General features: G+C 38.5%; 1 protein-coding gene across 5 annotated transcripts in view; it reads left to right on the forward strand.

Annotated features, from left to right (window-relative positions):
- ARHGEF3 (Rho guanine nucleotide exchange factor 3) overlaps positions 1-17,057 on the forward strand; it is a 111,189-nt gene that overhangs the window by 35,284 nt on the left and 58,848 nt on the right. The window contains exon 1 of one of the 5 annotated variants that reach the window (XM_064667654.1): positions 8,587-8,685. The exons of the other annotated variants lie outside the window; for them this stretch is intronic. Within the exon in view, the coding sequence (XP_064523724.1) occupies positions 8,608-8,685 (78 nt within the window). The 5' untranslated portion in view covers positions 8,587-8,607. Of the gene's footprint in view, positions 1-8,586; positions 8,686-17,057 lie in introns of those variants that run through there. 5 annotated transcript variants of the gene reach the window in all.

Raw genomic sequence — 17,057 nt, forward strand, 5'->3', positions numbered from 1 at the left:
CATGGAAGATGAGTGAGAGAAAGAGAGTGGAAATGGATAAAATATACAAATGGAAGAAAGCTGGTGGAAATATGCAGAGGAGTCAGAAATTTTCTATAAAGCACTGCAGGTTTATCAGCTCAGCCTTTACAAGCATTGACCTGGGGTGATGAGGTGACATGTGGGTGGGGGAGCAATCTCTGGCCGGGGCTTGGTAAGGAGAAGAAACAAATACCTGGTGGGATGGGGCAATTCAGAGGCAGGTCAATAATGAATGTAAAGAAGGCAACACCACAGATCTTGGCACAGAGATCAGTATTAATCCCATTTTTGCTTTATCTTCTGGTTGCCATTAACTTTCACTCTTCTTCTCATTTCCATGCCACCCTTCCCTTAAAACCTTGGTACAGGTAAGTGGCTTTCCTCAGCACCACTGTCTGGTGCCTGTGCATGATTGGTGAATATGCTGCTCTTAGTGTCTGTGGAAATAGTGTGTGATGTTGCCATGTAGGGTGGCAAACAGTTTTAGTAATAAAGCATTCCATCAAACGAGGGTCACATTGGTACAGTCACCCACGCACAGTTAGAAGATGTCAGAATTAAAGTTTCTGTGGAGTTTTGCTAGGTATGATCCAGTCTTGAGTTACACACTTGGGTGCTATTTTTTTCCATAGTAAGAGCAGTCAGTCTTACAAATAAGGAAGTTCTGAATTCAAGAAGACTATGAAACTCTCAAGTGTTTAAGACTTCAGCTTCTTTATCCATCTCCCTTCCTGCTCCCTTAAAATGACCCACTTTCTGTTTTTGCCAGCAGGATAAACTTCTGGATTTAGATATGTGACTGGAAGTCTTTAAATGTTTGTTTTTCTATTGAAGCATTCAGATATGTTTGCAGAAGTAGTGGTGGTACATGTTGGTCCCAGTGTTGATATGCTGACACTGGAGATGACTATGAAGAAACTGCCAGACAATCAAAAGAAAAGCAGTTACCTGATTAGTGAAGATTATTGGGGCTGTAGGCAGAGCTGAAGAGGATGCTGGTTTTGTCTGTGCTTATCTCTGATATGTCTCTCCACTGTTCCACCAAGAGAGCATCATTTCCTGCATGCTTTAAACAAACATCTGAACCATTAAGATTATTTCTCTATTCCCCCCCTCCAACAAATTTGGCTGAAGAACTTCAGTGCTAAAAATAAATAGTGAAATCTAAACCAACATTTTAGATGATTTAAATAGTTTGAGGCATGTGTTTAGTGTGCAGTTGCCTGAAGATTGAAGATAATTTATTGCAACTAGGCTTCTTCCTATTTCCTCCTTTTTTGTTTTCTTTTTAGTTTTGCAAAAGCATTTAACTAACCAAGCTGCAGATGTGGTCACTTGTAGGAAAGGCTGATCTAATTTATGAGAAATCTGACATTAAAAAGTGTTAAACATGCTGAAGGTCGGTTTTAGATGTGTAAGTGGTTTCTTTGCTAGTTTTATTGCATGTGTGCTTGTGGCACAAAAGGTGTCTTTCATGCCAAATGGGAAGAATTCCACGCTTTTCACACAGTATTTACAAAGCAGAATATTTATTTTTGTGCAGACTGGTAGACTTCAGTTATTGCCTTCAGGGTGCAGGAATCTCAACAAGATAAAAATTGCTAAAAGAAAAGTTCTTTCCTAGCTTTAACTTGATGATTAATTACATAAATTACATAATCATGTGCTACTATAGAAAGCACTTCTGTACCTATCCTGGATTCTGACTGGATCTGTATCCACTGATACTCATTTGCTTAAGCAAAGATGTTACCTGTAACAAAAACTTATTAGAAGTAGTATCGACAGGCCTTTATTCATATTGTTGAAACCAAGTTATGCACTGCTGTCTCTAGATCAAATGTGCTTAAATACCATACATACTTAGTCTATCCAGTATGATTTTAGAACAAAAGTTATCATATACATTAAAAAGCACTTGTGGTTTTCTGTTATTTTAATATACTTTTATGCACAATTTAAATAGCTTCCTCACAGGAGGATGGTGACTGTGTCACTGACAACATATTTTTCTACACTTTGTGTAATCACAGCATAGCTGTGAGTGGAATAATTATACCTGTTATGACAACAGTCAGAAACTGGTTCCTTCCCATGCCATGGGCAGGGGGAGTCTGCTGCCCTCCCACAGCTGCTCTGCTGCTGCTGCTCCTCCCTTTACATCTGCAGAGTCCCTCTCTTTCTTCTAACCTCCTGCAGCAGGTTAAGGAGATACCAGGTGGATGCTTGACCTGTCTCATCCCTCTTTCTCTTTGAAAAGAAAAATTCCATGTTCCCTTTCTTACTTTCTAAGAGATGATGTATTACTGGGCATTGCTCGCTCCTTTTAGATCTCGTCCTCTGTCTCCTTTCAGTGGGTTCCAGCTCTTCTGTTCCAGAGTTCAGTTGCCTCAGCCCTTCCCTTTCACTGCCTGTCTGTGCTCAGCCTTGCTCTTAGTCAGCCTTTGGGGAGGTGCTGTTGTGCCGCTGTCCAGCATTGGCCTGTCTTGAACCAGAATGTTTCTATCCCTGATACTAAAAATAGTAAGAAGCGATTCTATAAGTCTGTTCTTGCAGTTCTTTCTCTGCAGCATTCCTGGAGCAGGGAAACTTTACTTCACTCTGTGATAGCAGCAATGTAAGGGGCAACAGGAGTGCTACAAATTTCCTTCAGTGATCCACAGTTCTGACTAGGGCTTATAAACTGGAGCAAGTAGACACTCTGGACACTGATTCTTGTTTGTAAAAGAGTCGGGTTTGATGTCTCTCTGCTTATTCTGTGGGCGGAGTTTTAAAAGGTTTAGCTTGTTATTGGTTTTGTTTTTGAACAAACCATTGGAACTGTTGTTGATTAGTCACAAGACTAATTTCTCTTGGAACAGCAAGGTTTATGTTGGCAAACAATAGAGATGCTATCAGAAATTCATTGTGTGGCATTTGCGTAACTGGATAGCAGTCAATTCCATCTGCAGTTCCAAAACACTTATCAGAATTGTTTATTCTTAATGTATACACTGAATTTAAAAAGCAGTGCAGAGTAACATTGCCTGTGAGATGATTTTGAAGAATTCCAATTTGTATTATTCCAAACTCATGTGTGACTCAGCGGGGTTTAATTACCATGGCTTCTGTCCACAGTGTGGGATGTCAGGTTAGTCTTGTCACGCCGGAATGTTTTATCTGAAATTCCAACAAAACACAGTTTGTTGATACGTTAGTTCTTAGGTCTGTAACAAATGTCCATATGTTTTTGTAGGATAAAGGAGTAGTGTAAATTGCAAGGTCCTTTGCATACAGTAGTACAGCAAAAATCATGAACATGTGCTGGAGAGACATCCGTGAGTTGTTTAGAGGTGAGTTACGAAGGAGAGTGATGCAGGCTGGCCTAAAGACTCCAATAGGGTTTTAATGGTTTGGGACATTTTGTGCATGTTTTATGAGCTGTTGTTGCTCATGCTATCTAGAGAGGGCTGTAATAGGAGTTTGCAGTGACTTCACTAACTCAGTTCAGTAGCTGTTTTATTAAACTTTCACTGCCTGTACACCTGAAGTCATCTGTGAGTTAAGTAACACGGCCATGATACCTGTCTACCTAGTTCACAGAGGTGCTTTCAAGTTAATTTAGTGCTAGTTATAGAAAAGACACTTTAGATTCTGTTTCTTGGGGCAAGAATTTCAAGTTGTGCTTTTACAGCAGCTAACACATTCTTGAAGAGACCTTCATAGATTTTTACACCTGCAAGATTCATGGTTTGTGTTGTAAAGGGTAGGTATTCTGCTTATTACAGCTCAATTATTCAGTTAATATTTTGAGTTTTTCTGATGATGAAAATAGTCAGATATCTCCCATTTGGAAGGATTTCTTATCATTTCATTTTATCTTTTCACAGAATTGATGTGTTTTTTTTTTTTTAAATACTTCATAGGGTCATTCTGTTAACGTTGTAGGGTTTTATTTTATGGATCTTTGTAAGTGCTTTGTAACAAGTTTATTTTTGTTCCGGGCGTGGTTTGTTATTTATAGTAGAAATATTCTGTATATGCTGTTAACCTGTCATGCCAGCTCTTTTGCACATACAAACAATACTGAGCTAGAGGCAGCATGTGATGAAGCAGATAGGTCCAATTGTCATTCTCTTAGGCTGAGTTGGATGTTCTGTTATATAGCAGATTTCCTGTCTTTAATCATAGACTGGGTGTTACCTTGTACTCCTGCTGTCATTTACTGTTCTTTTCTTTGTTCAGCAGCAGATGAACTTGACCCCAGTTCAATTTAACTCAAACCCAACTCTGCCCATTTCTTTGTATTTGTTTTCCCCCACCCCACCAGTGGCTGCTCTTCGAGAACACATGATGTGAATTTACTGTTTCCTATGACTTTGTTTCAGAAGCTTGTAGTAGTTAAGAGGGTGATGCTGTTGTCCAGCTGAATTTAATGCCACTCAGTCTGAGAAACCAGCATTGTAGAAGCAATTTTTAACTATATATTGGTGTTTTATTGATGCTATACTGTTTCAGATTCAGATGATCCACACTGCACACATGGACTTGAATTGCTGTTTTGTTTGCTTTTCTTCTTGAAAGCTAATGTTGTGGTTAGAATGTACACAGCAATTAAAAATTATGGCTATCTTTTAAACTCTGCCACAAATGCATAATAAGAATGATATGATGGTGTCCTCTATTTATTGCAGCCTGGAAACAAATTTTCTTATTACAGTAGCAGCCAGCAAAAGAGGTCTCCATTTTGCTAGATGTCATGTAAACATAATAATAAACTATTCTTTCTAGAAAGAATTTACAAACTAAACATATGTAAGAACATACTGTAACATTTGTTAAATAATGCTAAATTAAATTTTTTATAGTAGATTCAGATCTGTTGCAGCTCTTATATTTCATTCATGGTGACAGATTTTTGTAATTCCTGAGTTCTTGTACATGTTTTGAAATGGGCTATCCCATTCTGATTGAGGATGTATGGAGCACTGCACACAATATGATCCTAACATGATTTGGGGTAATGTTCTAAAGATCTGTAAAATGCACATTTAAAAATACTTATTACATTGGGTTTGGTGCAAAAATTGTACACTGGTGCTGTTTCTTTCTGGATTGTGGTTAGTTGTAAAGCTTTTCAGAGAGAGTTATATTTAGTGTTCTTAAAACACTCATAATGCACAATGAGAAAGCAGTTTTAATCTATGTGCCAGCAGACACTGCCAGTCCAAATCAGTCCAGTAGCCTTGTGAGAAGGTCGTGAAATGAGGGCAGTTATAGCAATCCTAAGAAGATTAGATTGCATGTCCTGACTGGAAGGATACTGGGAGGACATGAGAGGGGAACTGCAGCACTTCCTGAGGGTGCTCAGTTGGGCAGTGACTGCTGCAGTTTGGGGAGGCACTTGCTTCTGGACTACTACAATCCTAGAAGTAAAAATTAAAATTATTCTCAGTGTCTTCACAAAACCATGACAAACTTTTCCACATTCTAGGAAGCATTATCTTAGAATTCTCCATGTCATTATCTCTGGGATTATATGTGAGAAACCACAAGCCTATCAGTATAATAACACTTGAAATAATTGCACTCCTATATTTAATGCTGGCTGAGGTATTGACAAATTCTGGTAGCAGAGGATTAGGGTTTCCTGTAGGGGGTGAAAGATGGTTTAAGAAATAACTTAGATCTACTGACAAGTTGATAAAGAGAAAGTAAAGAATCCTTGAAAAAAAAATTGCAGGCTTATATATAGAATTTATATGTATTTCCTTTGAAAAATAGACTGTGTTCTGCTGGAAAAATCTGAAAAGAAGGTGGCTAGATTGGGGTTTAGCTCATCTTTAGGTAGGGAAGACAGGCCAACAGCATTTACATTACCCCAAAATGGAAATGCTTGAGTAATTTTTTTAAGTCTTGCCCTAAAATGTCTGCTTTCTGAAGGGTCTTTCAGTTAGCATTTTCTGTCTGCAGAGATGTCACAGCTCCTCTTCTCAAGGGAATTGGTGCCTCACTAGTATCAGTTTCACCTTTTATCTTCTTCCTCCGAGCTCAGCAGAAACGTTTTGCTCTGAAGAAAGATTGCACCACCTCACTAAGGGCTTGTTTTCTTTAAAAATGAAGTTTGAATTGCTGTGATCTTCCTACCCAAATTTACATTTGTCTTGACATTCTTGCCCACTGGAAGTAGGCAGCTGGCAAAAACAGCTCTGTGTTTGTAGATCTGAGCAAGTCACAAAAGATTGAACAAGATAGGGACAGATCAGGAGTGAAGTGTAAGGATGTGAATTAATTATCTGTGTGTGTATAGATATATACAGTTAAAATAATTTACAGGATATAAGATATTTAATAAAAAGTGGAATATTATTGCCAAATAATTTAATTAAAGGAGAAAGAAGATAGCTGTTTTTAAAATGAATTTTATTGTTTGCTCAGGCATAATATCTTAAATCTTCATATTTATTCACTCAACTTCTTAGTGCATTTCACACTGTTTTTCCTAATTTTTAAACTACGTTTTTAGACTGAATTAATCTTATGCTTTAACAGACTCTTCAGACACCTATAAATAATTTACAAGGTTTGAAGCCCTTCTTTTGGGGTGGAATTCAGCCTAAGTGACATGTGCAGATGAAGCTCTATTGGTTTAGAAGTGAAATGACTCAGCTGCATCCGCTCAAGAGCTGAACTAAGTGAAAATCCCAGATTGCCCTCATACCTTTTTCAGTGCTTAAACTCTTATCAAACAATACTCACGCTCCCTGCACCTGAAAGGTCTAATTCTGGTTTAACATAGAGAATGCAGTAAAAAGAGTTTGCAGGCTTTGCTAAATATATGGCTTGAACTTTGTATCTGTTAATGTAGAAAATATGACAAAAATGTGTTCATTGTACCGGGATGTTAAAATGAAACTGTTGACATTCAGCTGTTTTTCTTTGTCCAGTGTGGATACTTGCCTGAACTCCTCACACAATTATTACTTAAGTCCTAAACAAACACAGAAGTCTCTTTGCAATAGTAGTGGGAACATATTCAGTCATCTAATATGACTAATCAAGAAGTTTTCCCAAACCAAGAATGCAGGATCTTACACATGCATAGAAACTATTTTAGAAGGTAGAGCACTCAGGAAACTTTTCACTGTGTATTTACAGTGTGTGTACAAAGCATTAGAAAAGTTCCAGGATCTTACTTCTCCCTGTATTTGCACTTGTTCTTTACATTAGAGTCCACATATGCTTTAAAAAAGAACCAAATCTCATCTTTCTCTCAGTAGTTTCTTTTTGCTGGTTTCTGAGGATGGCTTGTATAAAAGCTGTCCAAAGCCTGAGTTTCAACCACTTGAGATGATTATGGATTCCATTTTTTGGGGTCAAGAAAATTAACTGAGTATATATCAAAGGGAAACGTACTAGAAAACACTGGTGACCCAGCTGGCAGTTTGAGAGACCCCACTGAAGACTCATTATTAGCAAGTCAGTCTCACTCAGTATTTCTTGTCTGCAGAATGATTTGTCATGCAAATATAAGAACTCTCAAGGAACTATTATATTTTGCAGTTTGGATTATGAATCTGGAACCTAATCCTGTCAGTTTATTGACCTCAAGTTCTCAGTCACACTGATGATCACACACCAGTGTGTGTGTCCCCCTTGCAGGAGGAGATCCGCAGGTTTGAAAACCCAAGTGAGCTGGGAAATTTTATGTCATTAAGGTAGGAACGGTCTTATTTCATATTTCTGAGGGAGCAATAACTTTAGGTTGAATGCTTTCTTGATGCTTAAGATACATAGCTTTCAAAACTCCAGTGAAACAAAGATTCACCAGGTTTCATAGGATGCAGCTGCTAAAGGCTTCCTTATCCAGATTGAGGAGAATCAACAAAAAGGGAGTTTCTCTCGTCAGTTATACTGAACTACCAGGGATAAAATCAAAGTCTGCACTTCCTTGACATCTTCTCACATCCAACTTTGGGTGCTCTGTCAAGCTCATCTCTGGTTCTTTATTCTGGGATGATTCCAAAACACTCTTTGCTGAATTCTTGCTATTACACTTTCTGTTAATTTAAGAATCCCTGCTTAGCAGATCCCCTAACTTTTCAAATACTAAAAGTTTTTTGTAAAATAAATATTTAAAAGCTCTATCCAGTATCTACCAGCTGTTTAGTTTGCTGAGACATCTACACTTGGAGATAGTTGTCTGCCCTTGAGTTTAAAGCCCATTGCTGCTGTTAAAGACTGAGAATTGCACAGGTAGGAGATGGACTGTGTTTCAGTTACTGAGTCTCAAAGTCCCCAAACACCAACCTTTTATTTTAAAAGCATATTAATGATATCTTTACCTTTAACTGGTGCCATTCCTCTGTTGGCAATTTGTAAACCTCTTTTGTCTGTTTAAAATATTATTGGGAGAAGTCTGTGGGAGCAAACCACAGCAGAGAGAGACAGGACAATACGGATCCCTCGGCTTCTGACACTTGTAGTCCGCTGCATGACAGGAAGCGAGAGCAAACTGTGTGGCTGCATGGGGAGGAGTTCCTGCCCAAAACTGAAGGAGAGACATAGGGACTCCTTTGTAACAAAGACTTTTCATAGTTACGTTGAATGTTAAGAAACCTCCTAAAATCTGAGTACAATCCAAAGTACCTCATGGTGTGGTGCTGCTTTTTTGTGCATTACCAGGTAAGCGTGAATCTGGGGTCGTGGAACTCTTTGTTGTTTGTGTGTGTTTAAGTTGAAATTGCACAGATGTTGCTTCCAAGCATGCCAGGATTTAAAACAGGGTATTGATTAAACCAAAATTTTGCTTAGCCAAGATTGTTTCCTTCTGTAAGGAAAGAAATTGGTCTAGGTAATACACTCGGATATTCCCAATGGGATGGAGGACGGTTTATTTTTCTCTCTGTGTTGGCAGTTTGTTGCTGCAGGATGGTGGGTTTAGGTGTTTTGGTTTTGTTTTTTTTTATCGTACATGTGTAATAATCATCTCTGCCTCTGTCTGCTAGCATAAAAATGAGGATTTTGGCTGATGCTAGGGGAGCACTTATAGCAATATGCATTAGTGTATCCATTGTCAAAGTGAAAGCTGCAACAGATCCTATTTCCAGTGTATTTACAGTGCAGAATGATTCTGCTCTGCAGCATGTGGGTGTGGTAACACCTGGAAAACTGGGTGCTGTTACAGACTCTGCACTTTGGAAAAATGTGCATAGAAAAGTATCAAAACTGATAACTGTAGAAAATACAGCCTTTGAAGGAAGTTTAAAAGATTTAGTGCATCTTGTGTATACAAAACCAAGACGTGATATGAGGTGTGAGTACATGTTTGTCTCTGAGTGTGTGGGAGCAGTTATAAAGTGGGCTGTTGTTCTCTGTATTTGCCAAGGGTAGCACAGGAATAAGGAGGCTTATTTCACAGCAAGGGAGATTCAGGTTAAATATTTTTGGGATAAATGCTTCCTGATTGTAATGTTAATTAAGCAGTAGAATGAAGTATAGAATTAAAATCTGTAATTTCAAACTTTGTGGCGTAAAAACTTTTCAGACCTGTTTTACATGTTGTAATGGTTAGCATATAGTTGTTCTTAATGATTTGTGTGGGTTTTGATTTCGGGCTGTTAATATGTGAATAAGAGTAGCACATTAGGACACAAGTGAACAGATCTCTAACTTTGCAGCCCCAGTCCCAGTTTATAGCATCCTTTCACTTGCTGGAGCACTAGAGAGCTTCCTCTCATTTAAGAAGCAAATCTGTGTCAAAATATTTGTGTCTACATTGACTGAAACTGCACTTTGAAGTTCTTAAAAACATGTGGTAAAGGTGGAGGCCTGAAGTGTGAGGCAAGTCAGGGATATGGAGACCTTAGGGCTCTCTGCACCTGCCTGAAAGGAGGTTGTTGCTGGGTGGGGGTTGGTCTCTTCTCCCAGGTAACAAGTGATAGGACAGGAGTAAACGGCCTCAAGTTGCACCAGGGCAGGTTTAGATTGGATATTAGGGAAAATTTCTTCACAGAATGGTTTGTCAAGCACTGGAAGGGGCTGCCAAGGGACTGGTGGAGTCACCATCCCTGGCGGGATTTAAAAGTCATGTAGATGTGGCACTGAGGGACATGGGGAACTGGTGGCCTTGGCAGTGCAGGGTTAATGGTTGGACTTGGTGATCTTAGAGGGTTTTTCCAACCAAAATTCTGTGACTGTGTTCAGAGGCCTGTATGCTCTTGGATTTGCTGTGGAGAATGAGGCTTAAGTATGCTGAACCTTAAGACTGGATTGTTAATGGGGATTATATACGTGTGTGTGTGTGTGTGTGTGTGTGAGGGTTTTTATGTTCCCTGTGGCAATTTTCAGTAGTGAAAGAGATGATCTGTGATAGGTTTATTGCACAGAATATTTTTAAGATGTTACCTGGTGTACTTTATGCAGTTCTGACTTAAATCATGTTTAAGAAAGGTATCAAAATTTCAGCAGGCTTGGAAAATTTATTAAGACTGTCAGATGAATGAAGAGCTAGTCAATGAATAAAATTAGTTTAATAGACATAATAAAATAGAATTCTCAAGTTTTATTAAATAACTTAAGACTGGGACTGGCTATTTTTAATTGCAACACTATTAAATTGGTGTGGTCTTTTTGGATGTAATTAATATGCATATTTGCTATGTGTATGTATTTTAGATAAATTTTCACTTGAAAATTTATAGCAGAAGAAAAATAGATGCCAGTTTCCATGGAACACATGGCAAATGCATGGTTGAAGTAAAATCACACAGATTGTTTAGCCTCTACTAATATTGCTGTGCTCACTTTGAAATCTTTCAAGTTGGGTGCAAAGTCCATCTCCTGTTGTATATGCTTTGTCCAAAATAGATATAGCAACATGCAGTTTCACTAAGAGTGGTATTGTTTTTACCTGCAGAAAAATGCATTTTGGGTGCAGCCATTTTCTCTGTTCTGTGTGATGCTGAAGAGCAGCACTTGAGGCACTTAGATCAAAAGCCACATGCAGGAACCTGTCTGTGGTTTAAAGGTACAGCAGCACAGTGGTGCTGAGGGCAGGAGACTGGGGGAAGGCAGAGCAGCAGTAGAGAATTAGAAAAGGTTGGAGTGACTGCAGTTTATGCACATGAGCCAGTTGAATGACACATGAAGACCTAGTTTATGGAGATTATTTCATTCTGCTGTATGTGGTTCTGGTGCTGTGCACAGCATCAGTGATCCAACCTCCCTTTTACAATGAGAAGCTTACTTGGATTTTTAAAAACAAACAATGAAAGCCACAAGCCTAAAAAAAAAAAAGAAATCGTGTCATTTGAATGAATCTGCTTTTCAAGTGAGAAAATTTCATTGTGGTTTTTGTTCCAAGAAAAAAGTCTTCCCTCTTACATACACAGATGCAGCAGTTTGGGCCTAGAACTGGTTGTTGACAGCTGTGATTAAATGATCAGCAGCAGCAAGTACAGGTTGTGTCTGTCCAGGTAGAAGAAGTCACCATGTGCAAGTGCACAAAACCTTTGAGGACAGAGTTAGAGCACTAAAACACCCCAACTTTGATTATTCTTGGTTTTGCAACTAGACCTGTAATAAACTCCCTCCACACCAACATACAAGGCTTGGAGCTGCAACTTCATCACTTCAGATGAAGTTGCCAAAGGCAAAGGAATCCAGGGATTATTTGCATGCTGACTGATTATGTTATCTGGGGGCATAAAGAACTGGATCTGACAGAACCCAGCTGAAAAGCTTTTGTGAGAAGAACAGAGGATGAATCCAAATAGTGTGTGGACTCTTTTGAATTGCATCTTAGTTTTTATTTATATCCTAGATGAATTTAGTATCGTTAGATATTGATTGTGTTAAATAAAAGCATAATTTACATAGCAGTCTTCAAGTTCTGAGAAAGGGTTGTATAACAGAGGTTGCTGTTCACTCATGTAACAAAAAACTCCAATGAAGTGAGAAATAAATGTAACTTATTTAGCTGTATTTGATTTGGACTTTATAGTAAACTGTGAGGAAGTTTCAGTGTATTTAACTCTGCTAGATTCCCATTACTGATCCTCTCCCCTGTCTTCCAAAAAGGGGAAGGAAGAAGGTTAAATAAAGACAGAATAAATACCAGTCCTCAAACAAAGCTCTGCTACTCCTTGTCCTTACAGCATCCCGTACATGCACACCCATTTCCTGTTGTTAATGTTAAACACATTGAATATAACTTTCATTTCATTGTTCATTTTCTATTACATTGACCGGAAAATCTCAAATCCATCACAATAAGCACTGCAGAACTCAGGCTTGCCGTGGTGAGAGGAGGGTGAGGAGGAGCTGCCATTTTGGCTGGCAGGGATGGGAAGGGTTCCTCAGAAGGGCTTAAACAGTTTCAGTGGCAAGATTTTAAGCACCACAGACGACCTCACCTCCCTTTCAGCTTTCTGCTGTGCTGTAACAGACTTAGAGCAGAGTCTGTTTTTTCATTTGTTTGTTTTCCTTGCAACATGAGGAACAAGCAAGTTCTGTTCCTAACACCAGTATCCAGGGCTCCTGCCAGCTGAACATGTGCCGGGTGGGAAGTCAGACCTTCCAAGCTGTGTCTCAGGCTCGGTGCAGACTCTGCTGTGGGGTCACCTCTGGCTGTTTCTCCCTTAAAAACAATAGAGTTAATGTTTAGATTTTTGTGTTGCTCTTGAGAAAACGAAACCTGGAATATCTCTGGTGTTCTGAACAGTAGAGGGCAGCGGAAAAATACACGGAAAACAGTTTTATTATAAAACTAAGGAATTTGTGATTGCAAGTTCCTTTTGCCAGTGTGACATAAAGAACTGTGATACTGAAATGCAGGGTAGCAGGTTCTGTTCTTTTAAAAACATTTAATGTTAGAATACAGTATTCTGAAATTAGGGTCCCAAAAAGTATAATAAGGCATCGTTCAGCTAAAACAAAAAGCATCATGCTTGGGAAAACTCTCTTTCAGATGGTTTTGTCTTCCCATGGAACTGTCAGTGGTACAGCCATGGAAGTGAAAGATGGAACAGGGAGACAACACTGCTTCTGGCATGAAGGTAAAGTGAAAGAGGGCTTTAAAAGATGATGGAAGATCCACCTCTCTCTGAAAGAGCTTAAACTCTAGGAAATGAATTATCACTCGTTTGTGCAATTGTAATTGGTTAGCTCAGAACCAAGGACCACACTGAACAGGAAATGAGGGGATTTCTTGCTGGGGATTGCAGAGATGTTTGTGTGATTAATATGATACCTTTCCCTGCTCTGTGGATTTCTTTCTAGAACTGTGCATTGTTTCTTTCATTCTACCTCACTTCTTTCATACCTTTTAATATCTGTTTTGTAATGTTTGTGCCTCATCACTGGACTCTGTCCTGACTTCAAGTCCTTCATACTCTCTGATATAACTGACTGGGAGCTTGATAACTTTGAGGACATTTGAATGTGATTTGAAATGGAAAACAGTGAAAACTTGAAACATATAACACAGAAGCAACAGCAGATGGAATTTTTAGAGTCACTAAAGGAATAAAGGTACTTTTCAAGAGGTACTGGCAAGAGGTACTTTTCAAGACTTTTTAAGAGAGAGATCAACATGTTAGTTGGATGGGTGTGGACACACTGACAAACTACGAAGTAAAAAAAGATGAGAATTCTAGTGTCTGAATATTCTTTTGAAATATTCTGTTGAACTTAGCAGCTTCTGTACAGGTTAGGGATTTAAGAATTAGAAGGGTGCACAGAAGTGCTCGTGCATATTTGTATGTACACATGTGGATGTTGCTGATAAAAAAGAGAATTTATAAACCAACTGGATTTTTTCTGTTTTAAAGGAATCTTGTATAAAACCAGTGTGAGTAGAAATTCAAATGGAAATCTGGATTATTGTTGTGATTTGGTGTCTTTCTATAAAGAAAATGATAGTGTGCTCCTGCCTTATTCACAGCTGCTTCAACACAGACTGTGATTCCTAGGGCCATCAACAGGCTTTTGATGTGAAGGTTCCTTGTAGATTTAAAGTGCTCTCAGCTGGCTAAGGAGATACTGATTGCTTTTTAAAATTAAAAGAAAAAAAATAATGTAATAGAGCTGCTTTTCATACAGACATAATCCACCCTTTGGATGGTGACTTGCACCTTTTCTGGCCTGTGATATTTGACTTTTTATTAAATATTTGGTCAGTTTTCTCTCCTCCTTCCACATTAATCCCTTTTGGATTTTATTTTTTACTCTACTTGATTTCTTCAATTTTTTTTTCTTTGATTGGTTTTGGTTTTTAACAGTCTGATAAAGACATTGTCCCTGATAAAAGTGTACCATAAGCCGGAGAGGAGCATAAAGCCCAGAACAGTGAATCCCTTCTTGCCTTTTCCTCAACAGTAAAAATGATTCAAAACTTTGTTAGCTGTGGTTTTCCCTTTTCTGTGTTATTGCAAATTACATGTGTGTGTGTGTATACTTATATATGCACGTGTATATATTTTTATATATTAGTGTATATATATGCACTTCTACCTATTTCCATTCATTCAGATCTTATAAGTCCATTATTTACAAAATTATTTTCTTCCAAGTAGCTATGCTGAAGTGTGTTCAGAGGTATGTTCTGAAAAGACTGTTTTTTAAATATTTTCATATGAAAGCAATCTGAAATACAAACTAATTGAATGGTTTCCAATTTTTCTGGGTTTTGAACTTTTTGTTTTGGGGGGTGGGGAAAATCTATTTCAGTAGATTGAATGGATCCTCATTTGTTAAATGGATTTCTGTACCATAAAAAAATCTGAAAAAGTAAGTAGTTTTGTGTTTGATTTTGAAATGAGTCTGTCTGTGACTTAGAAGGTCTAAGGGTATGATGTGCCTATGCAAATACATTGTCCTGAACTGTTATTTATTTTTATACCAGTCTGTGTGCAGACATATTTCTAAGCATGTAGAATGGATAATTTAACAAAAGTCAGCAATTCTTCTGAAAAGTGTTTCCTTCCCTGTCACAGGATGGGTTTTGTCCGGCTATTTTTGTGCATCTTTGCATTTCGTTTCCCAGTTGGTAAAATATAAATCTGTGGATTGATAAGTAAAACCCTGTGACGAAGAGGATGTTAATCCAGCCTTCCTATAACAATGTCTTATTGCTTTAATTCCTTTAATTAAATCACTGCTTTAATGTGTAATTGAATATTTTACCTTCTCATCTCCTGTGAGATAATTATGGAAAGCAACTCTTTCCTGCTATGTTAAGACCAGGAAGTCTCCTGTCTCTGTAACTATGGATGTAGCCACAGCCTTTCAGGCAACAGTATCACAAATTTTAGGATTCAAACTTGTGATAAGAGAAGTTTTCTCAGAGGTACCCGTTCAGATGCATGTAATGCACCTGTGTGGTCCCTCAGAAAACACAGACACATTTCTAATCAGAACATATACTTGCTACTTTTTTTCCTGCAGATGTGTCCCCCTTTCTTAAGATCTCTAACTACTGTGCAAAAAAGGGGAGTTATCAAAGTGTTTCAAACTTTCCTTTTTCCCCAGCAAGTCAAACAGCTTCATAATGTTTTTCAGTTTATTTGATTCGTGTATGTACAAATTCTGATAAAGCAATACTCTGCAGGTGGCATTTGTCCCTTGCTCATAGCCTGGTGGGAGCAATCCCAGATTTTGTGGTCAGTGTGCCCACGCAGTGCTGCAGGTTGGCATTCTCATGGAAGACACGAGCTCTGGAGGTGGTGAGTGAATGTGGCTGGGCTAAGGACACTGCACTGCCTTTTCCTGGGGGGTGTGACACACACAGGGCTCCATCACCCGCCTCTGCCTCTGGATTTGTCCTGGAGCTGTTCCACTGTGCTCAGGGGGCTTGGGAAAGGAATACACATGAAAGTGGTGAGATCACAGTGCAGGGAAGTTTGTATTGCTCCATGTGCCGTGTGATTTAAAACATCAAATGGAGAGCAACATTTAAGGGGTGATTTCCTGGAACGTGGGAGATTCAGAGGTCAGCTGCATTGTGCTATGGCAACTGAGACAGGACTTCTCCCTTTGGGGAAAAGCTCCTCTCAAAGAGCAGGGATTAATTTAATGAGCACCTCATGCTCCCTGCACAATATCTACTGCAGTCTTTGCCTCTAATCCACTTATTATGGGCAAAGAAATTTATCTCGTAGCTCAATTATTGGATTTTTTTTTTTTTTTGCCATGGTGTTCCCCCTCCCCCTTATACGATGGTAATAGCCCTTGAAACTCTCAGAGAATTTAAAACATTGATCTTGCCTGCAGTGGTTAATATTTAACAATTTCTGTATGAAATGACATATCTAATGTCTAATCACTGAGACAAACTTACAGAGAAGTTAAGAAGTGTAATATTGCAAGCTTAGAATAGTACAGTACATGTGTTTTTTGGTAGATTATTTGTGTGTGTGTGTGTATAACTTTTCAATAAATAGAAGATTTGAAATACAGTGAGGAGTGATCCTTTGATTAGCACAATGAAGTAAGAGGTAGAGCAGGAGATCCACTTTGTGCAGGCTGTCCCACACTTAATATGTAATTGCTTTTCTTAGACTTTCCCTGTCTTTTCATTGCTTTTGGTCTGTACATCACAGGTGATACTGATTTGTTCCTTGTGACTGTTTGGATATTTAGTTATATAACCACAGAGGTGGTCTCTAAATAAGATATGAGCATGTTAATTACTCCTAATTACATTTTGTGCAGAATAGCCTTGCCGTGGATGCTTGTCCTCATGGACACTGCTTTGTCCATGATACCTCTGTGTTTTGGACACGTTTGAATGTAGCAATTAGAAGCCCAGACATAGTGGTTGTGTAACTTGCCCTCTCCAGTAAAAGGGTTGTCCTGCCTCATTCAAGTTCACTTTAATCCTAATTGCCCAGTGAGCTTCTATTTCATATTATGTAATTTATAGTCTCAATCTGCTCTCATTAGAGTTGGCCTGTGTTGGAAATGCCGCCTTCTGTGTTAATCTGTAGCCATGTGACTGCAATAAGAGTCTTTTAATCAGTTATTTAACAAAAGAGCTGCCTATTTGTTGTGTGTGT

The sequence above is a fragment of the Pseudopipra pipra genome, chromosome 11 (assembly GCF_036250125.1).
Source record: "Pseudopipra pipra isolate bDixPip1 chromosome 11, bDixPip1.hap1, whole genome shotgun sequence".
NCBI lineage: Eukaryota > Metazoa > Chordata > Aves > Passeriformes > Pipridae > Pseudopipra > Pseudopipra pipra.